The sequence below is a fragment of the Convolutriloba macropyga genome, chromosome 10 (assembly GCF_964194025.1).
Source record: "Convolutriloba macropyga chromosome 10, txConMacr16.3, whole genome shotgun sequence".
Lineage (NCBI taxonomy): Eukaryota > Metazoa > Xenacoelomorpha > Acoela > Convolutidae > Convolutriloba > Convolutriloba macropyga.
Window position 1 is genome coordinate 37,813,858 of NC_134477.1, and position 25,711 is coordinate 37,839,568.

A 25,711-nucleotide genomic window follows, 5' to 3' on the forward strand; every position below is an offset into this window, starting at 1 on the left:
TTGGCATGTTCAAGCAAATATTCTTCTTGATCTCTACTTCACGCACACAGGGGATACTCTATACCATGTTTTTGCTTGATTTGGTTAACTCTATGACCCAATCAAAAAATAATTTCAAAATTTTTATTCGCACGAACTGCAAACTTCGAAAACCTAATTTTTTTTCATAGGCAAACAATAGAAAATTTTTCTTTTCTTTTTCTACACTCTGAGTACACTGGGGATGCTCCATGCCAAACTTTTTTCAATTTGTACAGCTCTATGACTCGATAAAAAACACTCTATTTTAAAATTTATCAATTAGAACAGTTGCAAGTTTCCGTATGAAAACCTAACATTTTTGTAGCAAGCTGTAGCAAAAAATCTACTTCTTCTGCACTCTAACTACACAGGGGATGCTCCATTCTAAGTTTTGTCCCATTTGGAAAACTCTGACCAAATGAACAATACTATATATCAAAATTCTTTATTTGATTTGATCGCAAGCCAGGCCTTGTTCTATTTGTACAACTCTATGACCCAATCAGCAATAAAATATTTCAAAAATAATTGTTTGATGTAGTTGCAAACTTCCGTATGAATACCTAACTGTTTTGTAGCATGATACAGCAAAAATTCTTCTGTTCTCCACTCTAAGTGCACAGGGAATACTCCATTCTAAGTTTTGTCCATTTTTTTTTCACTTTATGACCGAATCAACAATACCGTATTTCAAAATTATGTAGTTAATGAGAATTAATCGCAAGCTTACATGTGAAAAACTGACATTTTCGTTGGTATGTTATAGCAAAAATAAGGCAAGCAATAGCAAAAAATCTTCTGGTTCTGCTCTCTGAGTACATAGGGGATATCCATTCAATGTTTTGTCCGATTCAGTCAACTTTATGACCCAATCAACAATACAATATTTCAAAGTTAAATATTTGAATTAGTTTCAATTTTTCGTATAAAACCCTAAATTTTTTCATAGGCATGCAAAAGCAATAACTCTTCTTTTCTACACACTGAGTACAAGGAGAAACTCCATGCTAAACTTTATTTACTTTGAACAACTCTATGACCCCCATTAAAAATACTACATTTCAAAATTAATCAATTAAAATAATCGCAAAATTCCGTATGAACAACTTAGTTTGTTGTAGCAAGCTTTGGCAAAAATTCGTCTTGTTCTGCACTCTAAGTACACAAGTGATATTCCATTCAAAATTTTGTCCAATTTGGTCATTATTAATGACCCAATCAAACATACTATATTTCAAAATTCTTCATTTGATACTTTTCGGAAGACAAGCTATTGCAAAAAACTTTTCCTCTTCTACACTCTACGCACACAGGGGATACCACATACCAAGCTTTTGTCTGACTTGGACAACTCTATATGACCCAATCGAAAACACTATTTGTTAAAAATTACTATTCTAACTAATTGCCAATTTCGGTATGAAAACCTGAAGTTTTCGTTGGCAGATTTCCGTCTAAAAACCTAACATTTTTCTAGCAAGCTAAAGTAAAAATTCTCCTTTTTCTGCACTTTAACTACAAAGCGGATACTGCATTCTAAGTTTTGTCCCATTTGCACAACTCTGTGACCCAATCAACAATACTGTATTTCAAAATTATTTATTTGATTTAATCGCAAGCTTACATGTGAAGTTGACTTTTTTGTAGGCATTTAATAGCAAAAATTCTTCTTGTTCTAAACTGTACGCGCACAAGGGATACTCCAGACAAACTTTTTAACTGATTTGGACAACTCTATGAATCGATCAAATATAGTTTTTCTTTCAACTCTTTTCTTAGGCCAGCAATAGCAATAATTCTTCTTTTCTACATTCTGAGTAAAATGGGGATACTCCATGCCAAGCTTTTTTTAATTTGTACATTTCTATGAATCGATCAAAAACACTTTATTTTAAAATTTGTCATTCAAAATAATAGCAAGCTTCCGTATTAAAACATAAAACTTTTGTAGCAAGCTATAGTAAAAAATCGACCTGTTCTGCATTCTAACTACACAATGAATACTCCATTCTAAGTTTTGTCTAATTTGGACAACTCTGTGACCAAATCAACAATACTATGTGTAACAATAAATTTTTGTTTGATTTATTCGCAAGCCAGGCCTTGTTCAATTTGTACAATTCTATGACCAATCAACAACACTACATTTCAAAATTCTTCAATTGAATTAATTGAGAACTTACTTATGAAAACCTAATTTTTCGGAAGGAATGCCATTGCAAAAAATTATTCTTGTTCCACACTCTTCGCACACAGGGTAAACTCCATACACAATTTATGTTTGATTTGGACAACTCTATGACCCAATCAAAAATGCAACTTTTCAAAAATAATATCTGAACTGATTGCAAATATCCGTATGAATACCCACCTTTTCTCTAGCATGCTATAGCATTTTTTTTGTTCTGCACTCTAAGTACACAAGGAATACTCCATTCTAATCTTTGTCCAGTATGCTCAACTTTATGACCCAGCCAACAATACTGTATTTCAAAGATACCTATTCAATTAGAATTAATCGCAAGCTTACATGTGAAAAGCTGACATTTTCGTTGGCATGTTATAGCTAAAATTTTTCTTGATCTCTACTCTACGCACACAGGGGATACTCTATACCAAGTTTTTTGTTTGATTTGAACAACTCTATGACCCAATCTAAAATAAGGTTTTTTGCGAAATTATTAGTCGGACCGTATGAAAACCTGACTTTTTTCATAAAGCAAGCAATAGCAAAATTTCTTTGGTTCTGCTCTCTGAGTGCAAAGAGGATAATCTATTCAAAGCTTTGTCCAGTTTGGTGAACTTCAGGACCCAATCAACAATAAATTATTTCAAAATTAATTATTTGATTTAGTTGCAAATTTTCGTATAAAAACCTAAAGTTTTCAGAGGCGAGCAATAGCAAAAACTCCTCTTTTCTACACTCTTAGTACAAAGTGAAAACACCATAGCAAGCCTTTTTCAATTTGTAAAACTCTATAAATCGATCGAAAAACCAAATAATTAAAAATTGATCATTTGAAGTAATCACAAAATTCCGTAGGAAAACCTAACTGTTTTGCAGCAAGCTATAGTAAAAATTATACTTCTTCTGCACTCTAACTATACAGGGGATACTTCGCTCTAAATCTATGCTCAATTTGGTGATCTTTATGACCTAATTAACAAAAGTATATTTCAAAAATATTTATTTGAATTAACCGCGAGCTGACTTTTGCAAGCTGAATTAATCAAGTGTGAAAAGCTTTTTTTGCAAGTGTGAAAAGCTGTCTTTTTTGTAAGCATGTTGTAGCAAAAACTTTTCTTCTTCTATACTCTATGCAAATAGGGAATACTCCATACCGAGTTTAAGTTTGCTTTGGACAACTCTATGAATCGATCAAAAACAATCTAATTCAAAAAGATCATTTAAAATAATCACAAATTTCCGTAGGGAAACATAACAATTTTGTAGCAAGCTATAGTAAAAACTCTACTTCTTCTGCACTCCAACTAAACAGGGGATACCCCATTCTAAGTTTGGTCCCATTTCGACAACTCTGTGACCCAATCAACAATACTGCATTTCAAAATTATTTATTTGAATTAAGCGCAAGCTGAATTTTGAAGCTGAATTCAAACCAAGTGTAAAAAGCTGACTTTTTCTTATTAATGCTGTAGCAAAGCCTCTTCTTCTTCTAAACTGTACGCTCTCAGGGGATTTTCCATACAAGGTTTTCGTTTGATTTGGACAACTCTATGACACAATCTAAAGTGGTTTCTTTTTCAAAATTTTTAGTCGAACTTATTACAAATATGAATACCTAATTTTTTCATAGGCAAACCATAGCAAAATTTCTTCTCTTCTACAATCTGAGTACAAATGGGAAACTTCATGCCAAGCTTTGTTCAATTCGTACCACTCTATGACTCCATCAAAAACACTAAATTTTAAAATTGGTCATCAAAAATAATCGCAAATTTCCGAATGAAAACATAACATTTTTGTAGCAACCTATAGTAAAAATTCTACTTCTCTGCACTCTAACTACACCGGGGATACTCCGTTCTAAGTTTTTTTCAATTTGCTCAACTTTATGACCCATTCTAAACTAGTTTTCTTTTCAAAATTATTACTTGATTTTATTGCAAAACTCTGTATGAATACCTGATGATTTTCATAAGCAAGCAATAGAAATAGTTCTTCTATTCTACACTCTGAGTAAAAAGGAGAAACTTCATGCCAAGCTGTGTTCAATTTGTACCACTCTATGACTCGATCAAGAACACTAAATTTTAAATTTGGTCACCAAAAATAACCGCAAATTTCCTTATGAAAACATAACATTTTTGTAGCAAGCTATTGTAAAAACTATACTTCTTCTGCACTCCAACTAAACAGGGAATACCCCATTCTAAGTTTTGTCCCATTTCGACAACTCTGTGACCCAATGAACAATACTGTATTTCAAAATTATTTAATTGAATTAATCGCCAGCTGAATTTTGAAGCTGAATTCAAAGCAAGTGTAAAAAGCTGACTTTTTTTATTAATGGGGTAGCAAAAACTGTTCTTGTTCTAAACTCTTTGCGCTCAGGGGATTTTCCATACAAGGTTTTCGTTTGATTTGGACAACTCTATGACACAATCTAAAGTTGTTTCTTCCTCAAAATTTTTAGTCGATTTTATTACAAATATGAATCCCTAATTTTGTCATAGGCAAACCATAGCAAAAATTCTTCTTCTCTACAATCTGAGTACAAATGGGAAACTTCATGCCATGCTTTGTTCAATTTGTACCACTCTATGACTCGATCAGAAACACTAAATTTCAAAATTGGTCATCAAATATAGTCCCAAATTTCCGTATGAAGACATAACATTTTTGTAGCAAGCTATTGTAAAAATTCTACTTCGTCTGCACTCTAACTGCAAAGAGTATACTCCGTTATAAGTTTTGTCCATTTTGTTCAATTTTATGACCCAATCTAAACCAGTGTTTTCTTCAAAACTATTACTTGAAATTATTGCAAAACTCCCTATGAATACCTAATTTTTTCATAGGCAAACCATAGCAAAATTTCTTCTCTTCTACAATCTGAGTACAAATGGGAAACTTCATGCCAAGCTTTGTTCAATTCGTACCACTCTATGGCTCCATCAAAAACACTAAATTTTAAAATTGGTCATCAAAAATAATCGCAAATTTCCGAATGAAAACATAACATTTTTGTAGCAAGCTATAGTAAAAATTCTACTTCTTCTGCACTATAACTACACAGGGGATACCTCATTCTAAGTTTTGTCCCGTTTGTACAACTCTGTGGCGCAAACAACAAAACTGTAATTCAAAATTATTTATTTGAATTAATCGCAAGCTTACGTGTGAAAGCCGACTTTTTTGTAGGCATGTAATAGCAAAAACTCTTGTAGTACGATACTCTACGCGCACAGTGGATACTACATGCAAAGTTTTTGTTTGATTGGGACAACTCTATGAATCGATCAAATCTAGTTTTTCTTTCAAAATTACTAGTCGAACTTATGGCAAATTTCCGTATGAACACCTAACTTTTTTCTTAGTCAAGCAATAGCAATAATTCTTTTCTTCTTTTCTACATTCTGAGTAAAATGGGGATACTCCATGCCAAGCTTTTTTCAATTTGTATGACTCTATGACTCGATCAAAAATACTCTATTTTAAAATTTATCTTTTAAAATAATTGCAAATTTCCGTATAAAAACCTTCCGTGTAAAAATATTTTTTCTAGCCAGCTATAGTGAAAATTGTCCTTCTTCTGCACTTTAACTACAAAACGGATACTACATTCTAAGTTTTGTCCTATTTAGAAAACTCTGTGTCTCAATCAACAAAACTGTTTTTCAAAATTATTTATTTGAATTAATGGCAAGCTTACTTGTGAAAGCTGACTTTTTCGTAGGCATGTTCTAGCAAATATTCTTCTTGATCTCTACTTCACGCACACAGGGGATACTCTATACCATGTTTTTGCTTGATTTGGACACCTCTATGACCCAATCAAAAAATAATTTCAAAATTTTTATTCGCACGAACTGCAAACATTGAAAACCTAATTTTTTTCATAGGCAAACAATAGAAAATTTTTCTTTTCTTTTTCTACACTCTGAGTACACTGGGGATACTCCATGCCAAACTTTTTTCAATTTGTACAGCTCTATGACTCGATAAAAAACACTCTATTTTAAAATTTATCAATTAGAACAGTTGCAAGTTTCCGTATGAAAACCTAACATTTTTGTAGCAAGCTGTAGCAAAAAATCTACTTCTTCTGCACTCTAACTACACAGGGGATGCTCCATTCTAAGTTTTGTCCCATTTGGAAAACTCTGACCAAATGAACAATACTATATATCAAAATTCTTTATTTGATTTGATCGCAAGCCAGGCCTTGTTCTATTTGTACAACTCTATGACCCAATCAGCAATAAAATATTTCAAAAATAATTGAAAACATTAAATTTTAAAATTGATCATCAAAAATAGTAGCAAATTTCCGTATGAAAACATAACATTTTTTGTAGCGAGATATAGCAAAAATTCTACTTCTTCTGCACTCTAATTACATAGGGGATAGTCCATTCTAAGTTTTGTCCCATTTGGACAACTCTGTGACCCAATCAACAATATTGTATTTCAAATTTATTTATCTGATTTAATCGCAAGCTTACATGTGAAGTTGACTTTTTTGTAGGCATGTAACAGCAGAAACTTGTCTTGTTCTAAATTGTACGCGCACAGGGGATACTCCAGACAAACTTTTTAATTTATTTGGACAACTCTATGAATCGATCAAATATAGTTTTTCTTTCAACTCTTTTCTTAGGCAAGCAAAAGCAATAATTAATCTTTTCTACTTTCTGAGTAAAATGGGGATACTCCAGGCCAAGCTTTTTTCAATTTGCAAAACTCTATGACTCGATCAAAAACACTCTATTTCAAAATTTGTCATTTGAAAAAGTTGCAAATTTCCGTATAAAAACCTAACATTTTTCTAGCAAGCTATAGTGAAAATTCTCCTTCTTCTGCACTTTAACTACCAAGCGGATACTGCATTCTAAGTTTTGTCCCATTTAGAAAACTCTGAGTCCCAATCAACAATACTGTATTTCAAAATTATATATATTGAATTAATGGCAAGCTTACTTGTGAAAACTGACTTTTTCGTAGTCATGTAATAGCAACAATTCTTCTTTTCTAAACTCCGCGCACACAGGGGATACTCTATACCAAGTTTTTCATAAGCAAGCAATAGCAATGACTCTTCTTTTCTACACTCTTAGTACATAGGGAAAACTCCACGCCAAACTATGTTCAATTTGTACCACTCTATGACTCGATCGAAAACACTAAATTTCAAAATTGGTCATCAAACATATTCGCAAATTTCCGTATGAAAACATAACATTTTTTGTAGCGAGCTATATTTAAAATTCTACTTTTTCTGCACTCTAACTACAATGGGGATACTCCGTTATAAATTTTGGGAAGTTTGCTCAACTTTATGACCCGATCTAAACTAGTTTTTTTTTAAATTATTAGTTGAACTTATTGCAAAACTGCGCATGAATACCTAAAGTTTTTCATAGGCAAGCAATAGCAATAATGCTTCTTTTCTAAACTCTGAGTATAAAGGGGAAACTTCATGCCAGGTGTGTTCAATTTGTACCACTCTTTGACTTGATAAGAAACACTAAATTTTAAAGTTGGTCATCAAAAATAGTCGCAAAATTCCGTGTGAAAACATAACATTTTTGTAACAAGCTATAGTAAAACTTCTACTTCTTCTGCACTCTAACTACATAGGGGATGCTCCATTCTAAGTTTTGTCCCATTTGGACAATTCTGTGACCCAATCAACAATACCGTATTTCAAAATTATTTATTTGAATTAATCGCAAGATTACGTGTGAAGTTGACCTTTCATGTAATGGCAAAAGTTCTTCTTGTTATACTTTGTACGCGCACATGGGATACTCCAGACAAATTTTTTAGTTGATTTGGACAACTCTATGAATCGATCGAAAATAGTTTTTCTTTCAAAATTATTAGTCGAACTTATTGCAAATTTCCGTATGAGTACCTAACTCTTTTCTTAGGCAAGCAAAAGCAATAATTCTTCTTTTCTACATTCTGAGTAAAGTGGGGATACTCCATCCCAAGCTTTTTTCAATTTGTACAACTCTATGACTCGATCAAAAACACACTATTTTAAAAATTATCCTTTAAAATAATTGCAAATTTCCGTATGAAAACCTAACTTTTTTTAGCAAGCTATAGTAAATATTCTCCTTCTTCTGCACTTTAACTACAAAGCGGATACTCCATTCTAAGTTTTGTCCCATTTAGACAACTCTGTGTTCCAATCAACAATACTGTTTCAAAATAATTTATTTGAATTAATGGCAAGCTTACTTGTGAAAGCAGACTTTTTCGTAGTCATGTTATAGCAACAATTCCTCTTTTCTGAACTCCACGCACACAGGTGATACTCTATACCAATTTTTTAATAGGCAAGCAATAGCAATGATTCTTCTTTTCTACACTCTTCTACACACTTCTTTTCTACAAAGGGAACCTCCATGCCAAACTATGTTCAACTTAAACAACTCTATGAATCGATCAAAAACAATATATTTCGAAATAGATCATTAAAATTAGTTGTAAATTTCCGTATGAAAACCTAATATTTTTGTAGCAGGCTATAGCAAAATTTTGACTTCCTCTGCACTTTAATTACACAGGGGATACTCCGTTCTAAATATTGTCCATTTTGCTCAATTTTATGACCCAATTAACAATACTTCAATCAAGATGATTTATTTGAATTAATCGCAAGCTGACATTTGCAAGCTGAATTATTCGCAAGTGTGAACAGCTGACTTTTTCGTAGGTATGTTATAGCAATAATTCTTCTTATTCTATAATCCACGCACACCGGGGATACTCTATACCAAGTTTTTGTTTCATTTGGACAACACTATGAATCGATCAAAAACAATATAAATCAAAATTGATCATTTAAAATAATCACAAAATTCCGTATGAAATCCAAATATTTTTGTAGCAATATATAGTAAAAATTCTACTTTTTCTGCATTTTAACTACACAGGGGATACTCCATTCTGAGATTTGTCCCATTTAGACAACATTGTGTCCCAATCAACAATACTGTATTTCAAAATTCTCTATTTGAAATAATGGCAAGCTTACTTGTGAAAGCTGAAATTTTTGTAGGCAGCTTATTGCATCAATTCTTCTTTTCTAAACTTCACGCACACAGGGGATGCTCTATACCAAGATTTTGGTTGTCTTGAACAACTCTATGACTTAATATAAAAGAGTATTTTTTTAAATTACTAGTCGGACTGATTGCAAATTTCCGTATGAAAACCAAAAATTTTCATAGGCAAGCATTAGCAATGACTCTTCTTTTCTACACTGTGAATACAATGAGAAAAATCCACACCAAACTATTTTCAATTTGTACAATTCTTTGAATCGATCAAAACAATATATTTCAAAATTGATCATCAAAAATAATTACAAATGTCCGTATGAAAACCTAACTTTTTTGTAACCAGCTATAGTAAAAGTTTGACTTCCTCTGCACTCTAATTACACAGGGGATACTCTTTTTCAAATTTTGTCCAATTTGCTCAGCTTTATGACCCAATAAACAATACTATAATCAAAACTATTTTATTTGAATTAATCGCAAGCTGACTTTTGCAAGCTGAATTAATCTCAAGTGTAAAAAGCTGACTTTTTCGTGGGCATGTTATAGCAAAAATTCTTCTTGTTCCATACTCTACGCACAAGGGGGATACTCCAACCAAGTTTTTATTTAATTTGGACAATTCTATGACTCAATCTAAAATAGTATTTTTGAAAATTATCAGTCGAACCTATTGCAAATTTCCGTATGAAAACCTAACATTTTTGTAACAAGCTATAGTAAAAGTTTGACTTCCTCTGCACTCTAATTACACAGGGGATACTATTTTCCGAATTTTGTCTAATTTGCTCAAATTTATGACCCAATAAACAATACTATAATCAAAACTATTTCATTTGAATTAATCGCAAGCTGACTTTTGCAAGCTGAATTAATCTCAAGTGTTAAAAGCTGACTTTTTCGTAGGCATGTTATAGCAAAAAATCTTCTTGTTCCATACTCTACGCACAAAGGGAATACTCCAACCAAGTTTTTATTTAATTTGGACAATTCTATGACTATATCTAAAATAGTATTTTTGAAAATTATCAGTCGAACCTATTGCAAATTTCCGTATGAAAAACCTAACAATTTTGTAACAAGCTAGAATAGTAAAAGTTTGACTTCTTCTGCACTCTAATTACACAGGGGGTACTCTTTTCCGAATTTTGTCTAATTTGCTCAACTTTATGACCCAATAAACAATACTATAATCAAAACTATTTTATTTGAATTAATCGCAGGCTGACTTTTGCAAGCTGAATTAATCTCAAGTGTGAAAAGCTGACTTTTTCGTAGGCATGTTATAGCAAAAATTCTTCTTGTTTCATACTCTACGCACAAAGGGGATACTCCAACTAAGTTTTTTTTTAATTTGGACAATTCTATGACTCAATCTAAAATAGTATTTTTGAAAATTATCAGTCGAACCTATTGCAAATTTCCGTATGAAAACCTAACATTTTTGTAACAAGCTATAGTAAAAGTTTGACTTCCTCTGCACTCTAATTACACAGGGGATACTATTTTCCGAATTTTGTCTAATTTGCTCAACTTTATGACCCAATAAACAATACTATAATCAAAACTATTTTATTTGAATTAATCGCAGGCTGACTTTTGCAAGCTGAATTAATCTCAAGTGTGAAAAGCTGACTTTTTCGTAGGCATGTTATAGCAAAAATTCTTCTTGTTTCATACTCTACGCACAAAGGGGATACTCCAACCAAGTTTTTATTTAATTTGGACAATTCTATGACTATATCTAAAATAGTATTTTTGAAAATTATCAGTCGAACCTATTGCAAATTTCCGTATGAAAAACCTAACATTTTTGTAACAAGCTAGAATAGTAAAAGTTTGACTTCTTCTGCACTCTAATTACACAGGGGATACTCTTTTCCGAATTTTGTCTAATTTGCTCAACTTTATGACCCAATAAACAATACTATAATCAAAACTATTTTATTTGAATTAATCGCAGGCTGACTTTTGCAAGCTGAATTAATCTCAAGTGTGAAAAGCTGACTTTTTCGTAGGCATGTTATAGCAAAAATTCTTCTTGTTTCATACTCTACGCACAAAGGGGATACTCCAACTAAGTTTTTTTTTAATTTGGACAATTCTATGACTCAATCTAAAATAGTATTTTTGAAAATTATCAGTCGAACCTATTGCAAATTTCCGTATGAAAACCTAACATTTTTGTAACAAGCTATAGTAAAAGTTTGACTTCCTCTGCACTCTAATTACACAGGGGATACTATTTTCCGAATTTTGTCTAATTTGCTCAAATTTATGACCCAATAAACAATACTATAATCAAAACTATTTCATTTGAATTAATCGCAAGCTGACTTTTGCAAGCTGAATTAATCTCAAGTGTGAAAAGCTGACTTTTTCGTAGGCATGCTATAGCAAAAAATCTTCTTGTTCCATACTCTACGCACAAAGGGGATACTCCAACCAAGTTTTTATTTAATTTGGACAATTCTATGACTCAATCTAAAATAGTATTTTTGAAAATTATCAGTCGAACCTATTGCAAATTTCCGTATGAAAACCTAACATTTTTGTAACAATCTATAGTAAAAGTTTGACTTCCTCTGCACTCTAATTACACAGGGGATACTATTTTCCGAATTTAGTCTAATTTGCTCAAATTTATGACCCAATAAACAATACTATAATCAAAACTATTTTATTTGAATTAATCGCAAGCTGACTTTTGCAAGCTGAATTAATCTCAAGTGTGAAAAGCTGACTTTTTCGTAGGCATGTTATAGCAAAAATTCTTCTTGTTCCATACTCTACGCACAAAGGGGATTCTCCAACCACAACCAAGTTTTTATTTAATTTGGAAAATTCTATGACTCAATCTAAAATAGTATTTTTGAAAATTGTCAGTCGAACCTATTGCAAATTTCCGTATGAAAACCTAACATTTTTGTAACAAGCTATAGTAACAGTTTGACTTCCTCTGCACTCTAATTACATAGGGGATACTATTTTCCGAACTTTGTCTAATTTGCTCAAATTTATGACCCAATAAACAATACTATAATCAAAACTATTTCATTTGAATTAATCGCAAGCTGACTTTTGCAAGCTGAATTAATCTCAAGTGTGAAAAGCTGACTTTTTCGTAGGCATGTTATAGCAAAAATTCTTCTTGTTTCATACTCTACGCACAAAGGGGATACTCCAACTAAGTTTTTATTTAATTTGGACAATTCTATGACTCAATCTAAAATAGTATTTTTGAAAATTATCAGTCGAACCTATTGCAAATTTCCGTATGAAAACCTAACATTTTTGTAACAAGCTATAGTAACAGTTTGACTTCCTCTGCACTCTAATTACACAGGGGATACTATTTTCCGAATTTTGTCTAATTTGCTCAAATTTATGACCCAATAAACAATACTATAATCAAAACTATTTCATCTGAATTAATCGCAAGCTGACTTTTGCAAGCTGAATTAATCTCAAGTGTGAAAAGCTGACTTTTTCGTAGGCATGTTATAACAAAAAATTTTCTTGTTCCATACTCTACGCACAAAGGGGATACTCCAACCAAGTTTTTATTTAATTTGGACAATTCTATGACTATATCTAAAATAGTATTTTTGAAAATTACCAGTCGAACCTATTGCAAATTTCCGTATGAAAAACCTAACATTTTTGTAACAAGCTATAGTAAAAGTTTGACTTCTTCTGCACTCTAATTACACAGGGGATACTCTTTTCCGAATTTTGTCGCATTTGCTCAACTTTTTGACCCAATAAACAATACTATAATCAAAACTATTTTATTTGAATTAATCGCAAGCTGACTTTTGCAAGCTGAATTAATCTCAAGTGTGAAAAGCTGACTTTTTCGTAGGCGTGTTATAGCAAAAATTCTTCTTGTTTCATACTCTACGCACAAAGGTAATACTCCAACTAAGTTTTTATTTAATTTGGACAATTCTATGACTCAATCTAAAATAGTATTTTTGAAAATTATCAGTCCAACCTATTGCAAATTTCCGTATGAAAACCTAACATTTTTGTAACAAGCTATAGTAAAAGTTTGACTTCCTCTGCACTCTAATTACACAGGGGATACTATTTTCCGAATTTTGTCTAATTTGCTCAAATTTATGACCCAATAAACAATACTATAATCAAAACTATTTCATCTGAATTAATCGCAAGCTGACTTTTGCAAGCTGAATTAATCTCAAGTGTGAAAAGCTGAATTAATCGCAAGCTGACTTTTGCAAGCTGAATTAATCTCAAGTGTGAAAAGCTGACTCAATCTAAAATAGTATTTTTGAAAATTATCAGTCGAACCTATTGCAAATTTCCGTATGAAAATCTAACATTTTTGTAACAAGCTATATTAAAAGTTTGACTTCCTCTGCACTGTATTTACACAGGGGATACTCTTTTCCGCATTTTGTCTAATTTGCTCAACTTTATGACCCAATAAACAATACTATAATCAAAACTATTTTATTTGAATTAATCGCAAGCTGACTTTTGCAAGCTGAATTAATCTCAAGTGTGAAAAACTGACTTTTTGTAGGCATGTTATAGCAAAAAATCTTCTTGTTCCATACTATAAGCACAAAGGGGATACTCCAACCAAGTTTTTCTTTAATTTGGACAATTCTATGACTCAATCTAAAATAGTATTTTTGAAAATTATCAGTCGAACCTATCGCAAATTTCCGTATGAAAACCTAACATTTTTGGAACAAGCTATAGTAAAATTTTGACTTCCTCTGCACTCTAATTACACAGGGGATACTCTTTTCCAAATTTTGTCCAATTTGCTCAACTTTATGACCCAATAAACAATACTGTAATCAAAACTATTTAATTTGAATTAATCGCAAGCTGACTTTTGCAAGCTGAATTATTTTCAAGTGTGAAAAGCTGACTTTTTCGTAGGCATGTTATAGCAAAAATTCTTCTTGTTCCATACTCTACGCACAAAGGGGATACTCCAACCAAGTTTTTATTTAATTTGGACAATTCTATGACTCAATCTAAAATAGTATTTTTGAAAATTATCAGTCGGACCTATGGCAAATTTTCGTATGAAAACGTAACATTTTTGTAACAAGCTATAGTAAAAGTTTGACTTCCTCTGCACTCTAATTACATAGGGGATACTCTTTTCCAAATTTTGTCCAATTTGCTCAACTTTATGACCCAATAAACAATACTATAATCAAAAATTTTTTATTTGAATTAATCGCAAGCTGACTTTTGCAAGCTGAATTAATCTCAAGTGTGAAAAACTGACTTTTTCGTAGGTATTCTATAGCAAAATTTCTTCTTGTTCCATGCTCTACGCACAAAGGGTATACTCCAACCAAGTTTTTTTAAATTTGGACAATTCTATGACTCAATCTAAAATAGTATTTTTGAAAATTATCAGTCGAACCTATTGCAAATTTCCGTATGAAAACCTAAATTTTTTCATAGGCAAGCAATAGCACAAAATCTTCTTTTCTACACACTGAGTACAAAGGAGATTCTCCATGCCAAGCTTTATTTACTTTGAGCAACTCTATGACACCCATTAAAATTATTACAGTTCAAAATTAATCAATTAAAATAATCGCAAATTTCCGTATGAACAACTGACTTTGTTGTAGCAAGCTTTGGCTAAAAAATCGTCTTGTTCTGCACTCTAAGTACACAAGTGATATTCTATTCAAAAATTTGTCCAATTTGGTCATTATTAATGACCCAATCAAACATACTATTTTTCAAAATTCTTCATTTGATACTTTTCGGAAGGCAAGCTATTGCAAAAAACTTTTCCACTTCTACACTCTACGCACACAGGGAATACTCCATACCAAGCTTTTGTCTGATTTTGACAACTCTATATGACCCAATCGAAAACACCATTTGTTAAAAATTACTATTCGAACTTATTGCCAATTTCGGTATGAAAAACTGAAGCTTTCATAGGCAGATTTCCGTCTAAAAACCTAACATTTTTCTAGCAAGCTATAGTAAAAATTCTCCTTCTTCTGCACCTTAATTACAAAGCAGATACTGCATTCTAAGTTTTGTCCCATTTGGACAACTCTGTGACCCAATAAACACTACTGTATTTCAAAATTATTCATTTGATTTAATCGCAAGCTTACATGTGAAGTTGACTTTTTGTAGGCATGTAATAGCAAAAAGTCTTCTTGTTCCAAACTGTACGCGCACAGGGGATACTCCAGACAAACTTTTTACTTGATTTGGACAACTCTATGAATCGATCAAATATAGTTTTTCTTTCAACTCTTTTCTTAGCCAATCAATAGCAATAATTCTTCTTTTCTACATTCTGAGTTAAATGGGGATACTCCATGCCGAGCTTTTTTCAATTTGTACAAATCGATGAATCGAACAAAAACACTCTATTTTAAAATTTATCATTTAAAATAATTGCAAATTTCCGTATGAAAACCTAACATTTTTTGTAGCGAGCTACAGTGAAAATTCTACTTCTTCTGCACTCTAACTATATAGGGGATACTCCATTCTAAGTTTTGTCCCATTTGGACAACTCTGTGACCCAATCAACAATACTGTATTTGAAAATTGTTTATTTAATTTAATCACACGCTTACATGTGAAGTTGACTTTTTTGTAGGCATGTAACAGCAAAAATTATTCTTGTTCTAAACTGTACGCTCACAGGGGATTTTCCAGACAAACTTTTAATTGATTTGGACAACTCTATGAATCGATCAAATATAGTTTTTGTTTCAAAATTGTTAGTCGAACTTATTGCAAATTTCCGTGTGTGTACCTAACTCTTTTCTTAGGCAAGCAAAAGCAATAATTCCTCTTTTCCACATTCTGAGTAACTCTCTGTGTTCCAATCAACAATACTGTTTCAAAATTATTTATTTGAATTAATGGCAAGCTTACTTGTGAAAGCAGACTTTTTCGTAGTCATGTTATAGCAACAATTCTTCTTTCCTGAACTCCACGCACACAGGTGATAAACTATACCAAGTTTTTCATAGGCAAACAATAGCAAGGACTCTTTATTCTACACTCTGAGTACAAAGGGAACCTCCACGCCAAACTATGTTCAACTTGTACAACTCTATGAATCGATCAAAAACAATATATTTCAAAATTGATCATTAAAAACAATTGTAAATTTCGGTATGAAAACCTAATATTTTTGTAGTAGGCTATAGCAAAATGTTGACTTCCTCTGCACTCTAATTACACCGGGGATACTTCGTTCTAAATATTGTCCATTTTGCTCAACTTTATGACCCAATTAACAATACTGTAATCAAGATGATTTATTTGAATTAATCGCAAGCTGACTTTTGCAAGCTGATTTAATCGCAAGTGTGAACAGCTGACCTTTTCGTAGGCATGTTATAGCAATAATTCTTCATATTCTATACTCCACGCACACCGGGGATGCTCTATACCAAGTTTTTGTTTGATTTGGACAACTCTTTTAACCGATCAAAAACAATATAATTCAAAATTGATCATTTAAAATTCCGTATAAAAACCTAAAATTTTTGTAGCAAGCAATAGTGTCCCAATCAACAATACTGTATTTCAAAATTCTTTAATTGAATTAATGGCAAGCTTACTTGTGCAAGGTGAACTTTTCGAAGGCATGTTATAGCAACAATCCTTCTCTAAACTCCACGCACACAGGGGATACTCTATACCAAGTTTTTCATAGGCAAGCAATAGCAATGATTCTTCTATTCTACACTCTTCTACACACTTCTTTTCTACAAAGGGAACCTGCACTCCAAACTATGTTCAACTTGTACAACTCTATGAATCGATCAAAAATAATATATTTCGAAATAGATCATTAAAAATAGTTGTAAATTTCCGTATTAAAACCTAATATTTTTGTAGCAGGCTATAGCAAAATGTTGACTTCCTCTGCACTCTAATTACACAGGGGATACTCCGTTCTAAATATTGTCCATTTTGCTCAACTTTATGACCCAATTAACAATACTGCAATCAAGATGATATATTTGAATTAATCGCAAGCTGACTTTTGCAAGCTGAATTAATCGCAAGTGTGAACAGCTGACTTTTTCGTAGGTATGTTATAGCAATAATTCTTCTTCTCTAAACTCCACGCTCACAGGGGATACTCTATACCAAGTTTTTCATAGGCAAGCAATAGCAACGATTTTTCTTTTCTACACTCTTCTACACATTTCTTTTCTACAAAGGGAACCTCCACGCCAAACTATGTTCAACTTGTACAACTCTATGAATCGATCAAAAACAATATATTTCGAAATAGATCTTTAAAAATAGTTGTAAATTTCCGTATGAAAACCTAATATTTTTGTAACAAGCTATCGTAAAAGTTTGACTTCCTCTGCACTCTAATTACACAAGGGATACTCTTTTCCAAATTTTGTCCAATTTGCTCAACTTTTTGACCCAATAAACAATACTATAATCAAAACTATTTTATTTGAATTAATCGCAAGCTGACATTTGCAAGCTGAATTAATCTCAAGTGTGAAAAGCTGACTTCTTCGCAGGCATGTTATAGCAAAAATTCTTCTTGTTCTATACTCCACGCACAAAGGGGATACTCCAACCAAGTTTTTATTTAATTTGGACAATTCTATGACTCAATCTAAAATAGTATTTTTGAAAATTATCAGTCGAACCTATTGCAACTTTCCGTATGAAAACCTAACATTTTTGTAGCAAGCTATGGTAAAAGTTTGGTTTCCTCTGCACTCTAATTCCACAGGGGATACTATTTTCCCAATTTTGTCCAATTTTCTCAACTTTATGACCCAATAAACAATACTATAATCAAAACTATTTTATTTGAATTAATCGCAAGCTGACTTTTGCAAGCTGAATTAATCTCAATGGTGAAAAGCTGACTTTTTCGTAGGCATGTAATAGCAAAAATTCTTCTTGTTCCATACTCTACGCACAAAAGGGATACTCCAACCAAGTTTTTTTTTTAATTTGGACAATTCTATGACTCAGTTTAAAATAGTAGCTTTGAAAATTATCTGTCGAACCTATTGCAAATTTCCGTATGAATACCTAAATTTTTTCATAGGCAAGCAATAGCACAAAATCTTATTTCTATAGACTGAGTACAAAGGAGATACTCCATGCCAAGCTTTATTTACTTTGAACAACTCTATGACCCCCATTAAAAATACTACATTTCAAAATTACTCAATTAAAATAATCGCAAAATTCCGTATGAACAACTTACTTTGTTGTAGCAAGCTTTGGCAAAAATTCGTCTTGTTCTGCACTCTAAGTACACAAGTGATATTCCTTTCAAATTTTTGTCCAATTTGGTCATTATTAATGACCCAATCAAACAAACTATATTTCAAAATTCTTCATTTGATACTTTTCGGAAGGCAAGCTATTGCAAAAAACTTTTCCTCTTCTACAACTCTACGCACACAGGTGATACTCCATACCAAGCTTTTGTCTGATTTGGACAAATCTATATGACACAATCGAAAACACTATTTGTTAAAAATTACTATTCGAACTAATTGCCAATTTCGGTATGAAAACCTGAAGTTTTCATGGGCAGGCAATAGCAAAAAATTCTTCTTTTTCTACACTTTAAGTACACAGGGGATACTCCATATTGAGCTTTGATCATTTTATACAACACTATGGCCTAATTAACAATCCTATATGCCAAGTTTTTTTCAATTTGTATAACTCTACGACGCAATCAACAATACTACATTTCGAAACTATAATTCGAACTAATTGCAAATTTCCATGTGAAAAAATAAACTTTTTCATAGGCCAGCTTGTTCTACACTCTACGTACACTCTACGTTCTACACTTTTCTTGTTCTACACTCTTCTTGTTCTACACTCTTCTTGTTCTACAGTCTACGTACACAGGGGATACTCCATACCAAGTCTTTGTTCGATTTGGACAATTCTAAGACCCAACCAAAGTACTTTTTTCAAATTTAACTTTCGAAGTAATAGCAAAATTTTGTACCAGAACCAATTTTTTCTATGGGCCAGCAATGGCAAAAATTCTTCTATATCTTCACTCTATTCACACAGGGGACAATCCACAACAAGTTTTGTTCAATGTGACCCACTTTATGACCACAGCAAAAATACAAATTAATTATTTCAATGAGTTGCAAATTTACGTATGTAATTGTTTCGTAGGAATGCTATAGCAAAATTTCCTGTTGTTCTACACACTATGTACACAGGGGATACTTCATACCAAGTCTTTGTTCGATTTGGACAACTCTAAGACCCAACTATATTTTGAAATTAAATATTTGAATTGGTTTCAAATTTACGTATTAAAACATTTCTTACAAATTTTTCAGCGAAAATAAACCTTGACCATGGAAATTGTCAACAGTTCGACATCGATTAGGGGAAGTTGAAAATCGGCTTCCTTCAGTTCCAGATAAGTTATGGGAAACTGAATTTCGGCTTCCTTCGGTTCTTCAAAGTAAGAGCAATTGCTTTTCTCTAAAGCTAATAAGATACTTGCGAGCATAGTGATGAGTCCTTGTGACCACGCGTCCACTGATTGGACGCTTGTCTATGTTAATGTCCTTGTGTACTAGGTTTCAACTCTCTTCATGTTCTCTTTTACAAAGCAATAGAGGTTTCGAAAGCCAGGTTTGAGTTTTTGTTAAGACTTTAAAACCAAACCATCATCATTTTGAGCCGGAGGTTTATCATTCATAATTGATTTCGGATCTTTTCAATTTAAGCCCCCCCCCCCCCCCCACTACAGTACCCCATGGAACCTCCAGTTACAGATCACGTGTCAATAGCAAATCATATGTTAAAAATAGCACGTGCTACCGGAGGGAGCAAATAATTGCTAAGCGGGGGGTGGCAAAGAACAAAAAAGATCCATTATAATTCACGTATGAAGTAGGTGTTTTTTGATACTTTCTAACTTTTTACATTGGAGGAGGCAGTTCAAACGTTATTGCCGTGATCCAGGTCTCACTTTTTTAAAAAGATTCCTCTTGTTGTGTACATAAATGAAAGAAAATGACCATAGAAAGCTCTCCATAGAGACGTGCATGAACGCACTCATATGAAGAGTCAAAAACCAGGAACAAAAACCTTTTTTCCTGGATAATTGTTTTGGAGGATATTGTTTTTTTGTTTTCCGCCTCTTCTTATGTGTCAAGTGGTTTCGTTTCCATTCTTTCGTGTTTGTTACCGATGAATCCGATAATATTTCTCACTGTTAGCTCGGATCTGCGTTAGGTCAGTTTTATCAGTTGGGTAAGTCTGGAGCCCGTATGAAGTGTCGATCTTATTAATGGCTCTGAGTATAATGCAGTTAGGAGCGTGAGCACTTGATGTCGCCATTACAAATACTTACTGCTACCCAACTTGAGGTCCCATCCGGGTCGAGGTGCCCGGGTCGAGGTTTGGCGGTGAATTCTCGTAAGAAATGCGGTGAAATGCGGTGAAAAAAAAATAATTTTCACCGCCCGGACCCGAGTGTCATAGACTTTCATTACTGAATCAGTACATCCCAATAGTATATCGACGATTCAGTACTGAATCAGAGTGAACTAAGGGTACTTTGTTAGCCAAGTATGTTCAGTATAAATTCAGAAAGCATTTTTTTCTGAAAGTAGGATGAACATGATGATTTGAGTCTTTCATAATGTTCATAGAGTTTTCAGAAAAAAAATGAAATTTTCGAATCGAACTCAAAAATTTTGGCTGAGCATGAAGCTGCTATTTATGACAACAATTCTTTTATTCCTTTCGATTGGAATTCTTGGGATATACTTAGGAAGATACTGGGGGGGGGGGGGGTGACCCGGGGGGGGGGGGGGGTGACCCGACCTTCGACGGGTGGGCGGATGGACGGGCGTATTCTACCCTTCGACGGGTGGGCGGATGGACGGGCGTGTTCTACCCTTCAACAGGGTCACGAAGTTTAATCCCGGAGACTCGGAGCAGTGAAGTAGAGCATGGGAAAACTAAAGCATGCAAACATTTAAACTACATTTAAACATTTAAATGCATCAGAAATACAGTTTATTTTAAATAACGACATGATAATTAATTAATTTTTTGAATTGCCTATTCAGTTTTCCAAATTACGGCCGATGGTGATTTTTCATGCTGTTCAGTGCAAAAACAGACTAAAATTTCATTATGATCATAGAAAATACATTTTCTGAGGTTCATAATGTTCAGCGGAATCCCAGAATTTTACTATGAATTTTACCATGAAATGTCTAATAAGTGCCATGATCAGAACTCTGGTCATAGTAAAAATCATAATGGACATTCTATGATTCAGTACTGAATTGTTATGACTCACGGGTCCGGGCGCGTATTTCTTACATCTTTTTGCGTTGAATGCGGTGAATCACGGTGAATTATTCATTTTCACAGCGTTCTCAGTATTCTTACAAAAAGAATTGTCCCTGCATGCGTTCGAATCGTTAACCTCCTGCATGCCTTCAACTGCTTATTTCACTGCGCCAACTGTCACTTAATTCTGTGATATTTTTTGTAAATTTAAATCAGATTGAGTAAAGATTGAGGAAAACAGTCTCCGCGTTTCTTACAAAGACTCACCCCATACACCGTATTTCTTACAAAAATTTGCTCAAAACCTCGACCCGGGTGTCAACGCTAAAAATCGCTAACAAAAGTCAGATTTGCGGTGAATGCGGTGAAAAGATGTAAGAATTGCGATTTTTAGCGTTGAATGCAATGAATGCGGCGAAAAAAATAATTCAACGCTAAGAATCGCAAATCGCTAAGGATGGCGCAGAGGAATAAGAAGGTGTTGGCATGCAGGAGACGAGAGGTTCAAACCCGTGAGCGGTAGTTTCTTTTTTGTAAGAAATGCGGTGAATGCGGTGAGAAAAAATTCACCGCTAAAAAACGCAAATCTTACAGAAATTCACCGCTAAAAACCTACAAAAATTCACTGCTTTCACCGCATTCATTCCAAAAAGATGCGGGCGCTTTGCGGTGAAAATTATTATTTTCTTCACCGCTATTCACCGCAATTCTTACATTACCTCGACCCGGGCAGACTGAAGCAAGTATGTCCAGACCGAATATGAACGGACGAGGGGGGCGTCTTGAGTTCAAAATTACATAGTTTGGAAACATCAAAAACGCACAAAAGTCTGGTGAACGCACGATAGTCTGAATATGAACGCACTAAAGTCTGGAGAACGCACTAAAGGCTGACCAATTTTCTAATTTTTCTACGGCCTCGAAGCAATTGCTGCTATTATTACGACAAAACTATTCACTGGAACTTTTTATTCATTTTGTATATAGATTTTTCTGACAGTTATTTCAACGGAGTATAAGTTTAAAATATAACTAATTCTTAAATGCTAATGTCGAATAGAATGTGGCTGGGTTTTGTGCGACGGTTGAGCTTGGACACTACAAACAGATTCAGCACATGGACAAGTGAGTGGGGACCTGGCGAACCAGTTATGATGAACACGAGCATATTTGTGAAAAATGGTGAATTCCACGGTGAATACAATAAAGATGGATCTTGTGCGATAGCCAAGCAGGGTTATTCAGTTATAAAAGTGATCTGTGCTGGTATCTCCGCTCATGCGGTTTGCGAAGTGATGGCGCTGGATTGAGGGATTAATAATAATTAAATTAATAAAATATGATTCAAATACTTTTGAAATAGACTTGGGATGACAAATGTGGAATGACACATCTTTCCACGAAACGTCATGAACAAAATTCTCGTCCAAGAAAACTTGAAGTTAGAGAATGCTTTGTACATGTTTCTATCTGAAGAGAATGATTATAACTGTGAAAGTTTTATCTCAAATTTTTCAACTAATCGGTTTGCTTTTGTATCAGGCTGACACCGGAAATTGAAATGACATGAAGGAAGAACTTGCTGCAAAATGGCCATCATAGGTAACTACGCGCCCGTGAGGAAAAAAAGGCCTAAAAAATAAAAAGGCCAAAATCAGAAAGTGCAAATTCATGCTCGAGTGAGTCATTTCGTAAAGCTCTGAAGAACGCTCTGTAATTTTCAAAAAGCGACATGATCATAATAATTTTCATTAAGTTTTGCAGAATGAATTTTTTCTGATTCAGCACTGAATTTGCCTTAGCGGTAAGTACGGGTAGTACTCGTTCATGGCAGAAGGCCTCTTCTCTTTATCATTAAAAGAGAAAAGGGATCAATGTAGTAGCTAATTGTACATGAGAACTTCGAATATAACAAATTCAAGTATAGCTGAAAAGAAATGTTGAAATCCTCTCATAAGGACAGTATCAAACTTTGATGCTTCATTGTGTTTATATGATGATGATACCCATATAAGGTCAAATCAAATTCGGGACAAGATTTCAAACAGTTCCAAAAATTTTTTGATGATGACTAAGTTGATCGTAACCTTGGCTGTGCAAAAATGATATTGTTTGCTATTAAAAAACAACAGCTGGCGACTACGATCAAACACTTTTCAATGCGATTATAATCATTTGTTTATGATGATGTGGTACAATAGTAAATTTTTAGTTTGAGTTCATTATTTGGTGTAACTAATTTGGTTCATTTTCTGTTTAAATTAATTTAGTTCAATTCATCTACTTTTAATTTGTTCATCCATTTAGTTTAATTTTGAAGATCAAATCTTATGATTTCATACTTGTTAATTTGTTTACATCCTGTGCATGATCTTTTATCTGTTCACCTTGTCTCGTGATTGTAAGTTGCCGCATTTAGTAATGTTACCTTGTGAACAAATTGTTAAGCAGTTTTGTTAATTTTGTCTAATTTCATTCTTCTCAATTTCGTAATTCAAAATAGTTGACTCTCTCTCTCTCTCTTAACTAGATTCTGATTCGCCAAAGTCTAAATTCAGACGCATCAAAATTTTGGTATCTTTCGCTGAGCGAAATACACTACAAATAATTGAACACGAATTCGCTCCGCCAATTCAGCCTAAATACTGTAACTCAAATAGTCAATTTCAAATAACAAAATAAAGCATTAAATCGCTCCGCCAATTCACCCTTAAATTGGCCGAAGTAAAGAAAGCTAATTGGCACTACGAAACAACTCAAACCTACAGATTGTAAATCTGTACGACATGGCGCAGCCAGCTCGAGAATCGAGAAAAACACCGCTGTCGATAGAGCCATTTTGGGAACGACCAACTTCAGACCCACCAATCAGATGGGAGAAATGGAGAATTCAACTAAAACTAGCGATTCTCGCTCGCGAGAATATCACTATAGACACATTGCTACAACCCAAACCATCGACAGTTCGTCTGCCAGTGGAACCGAAGTACGAGATGCCGATTGACGACACAACTGAGGAAGCAGAGAGAGAGCGTAGAATAAGAAACAACCAGCTGAAGTTGCAATGGGAACTAAAATGTCAAAAGATAACAGAAGCGGGAATACTATGCGTGGAGCGTCCATGGAATTTGTGTGATCAGAAATGCGTATCTCTATTGTACCTAAGTATTGGTACTGAAGGAAGACGACTACTAACAAAAAAATTCCCGCACGACAATATTTACGATTTGACTACCCTCAAACTCTGGGAAATGATGGAGATTGCCTTTATCCGCCCAAGAAACATCACATTTGATCGATTTGTGTTCTTCTCTCGGAAGCAAAAGAAGGGCGAAACTGAAGAGCAATTCTACAGCATCTTGAAAGAACTGGCTGAAAATTGCGACTTTGAAAACCACGAAGCAGCCATCATCAGGGACATTTTCATCACTAACATGCTGGATGATGACATTCAGTGAGAGCTTCTAAGGGACACAGTTGAACCAGAGAGGGCACTCAGCATTGCAGTCAACATGGAAATGGGTAATCAGAATCAGCAAAGAATTTCATCTAATAACGGAGCAACTGGCAGTGCGGTGAACGCAGTACAACAATTCAATCGATTTCGCGGCGCGGGAGTACGGGGACCTCAATCAAGCAGAACAGTCACAAACCGTGCATCCGTTGGACAATGCCGTGGTTGTGGTCAAGTCTGGACACCTACACATCGTCAGGTTTGCCCCGCAATGGGTAAGAAATGTAACCACTGTGGTTTGCAAAACCATTTCGCTAAAGTTTGTCGTCGAAGACTTAATACTACAAGAAACACTCAACAAACTAATCGCATTAACACTCTAGATACGGCAGAAACATCTCATCAAAATTCTAGCCAGGAAAGTCTGAACGTCAATTATATCAATTATAATGAGCAAATCAACTCAGACTATGATTCTTCGGATGATAATTACGTTGCCACAGTTGAAAATGTGAGTTCCCCAAATTTGACACTGAAAAATTTGTCATTAATAATCGGAAGCACAAACTGTGATTTACTTCTAGACTCTGGTAGTGGTTGTGCCATTATTAATATGTCGCTCGCAAGAGAAATAATGTTCAA

The 25,711-nt window shown here is 33.7% G+C and overlaps 1 protein-coding gene across 1 annotated transcript in view; it reads left to right on the forward strand.

Annotated features, from left to right (window-relative positions):
- Positions 1-22,925, forward strand: part of LOC142348013 (uncharacterized) — a 104,396-nt gene extending 81,471 nt beyond the window's left edge. The window contains exon 4 of the mRNA XM_075399180.1: positions 22,676-22,925. Coding sequence (XP_075255295.1) covers positions 22,676-22,925 — 250 coding nt within the window. The remainder of the gene's footprint in view (positions 1-22,675) is intronic.
- The last annotated feature ends 2,786 nt before the right edge of the window (positions 22,926-25,711 follow it).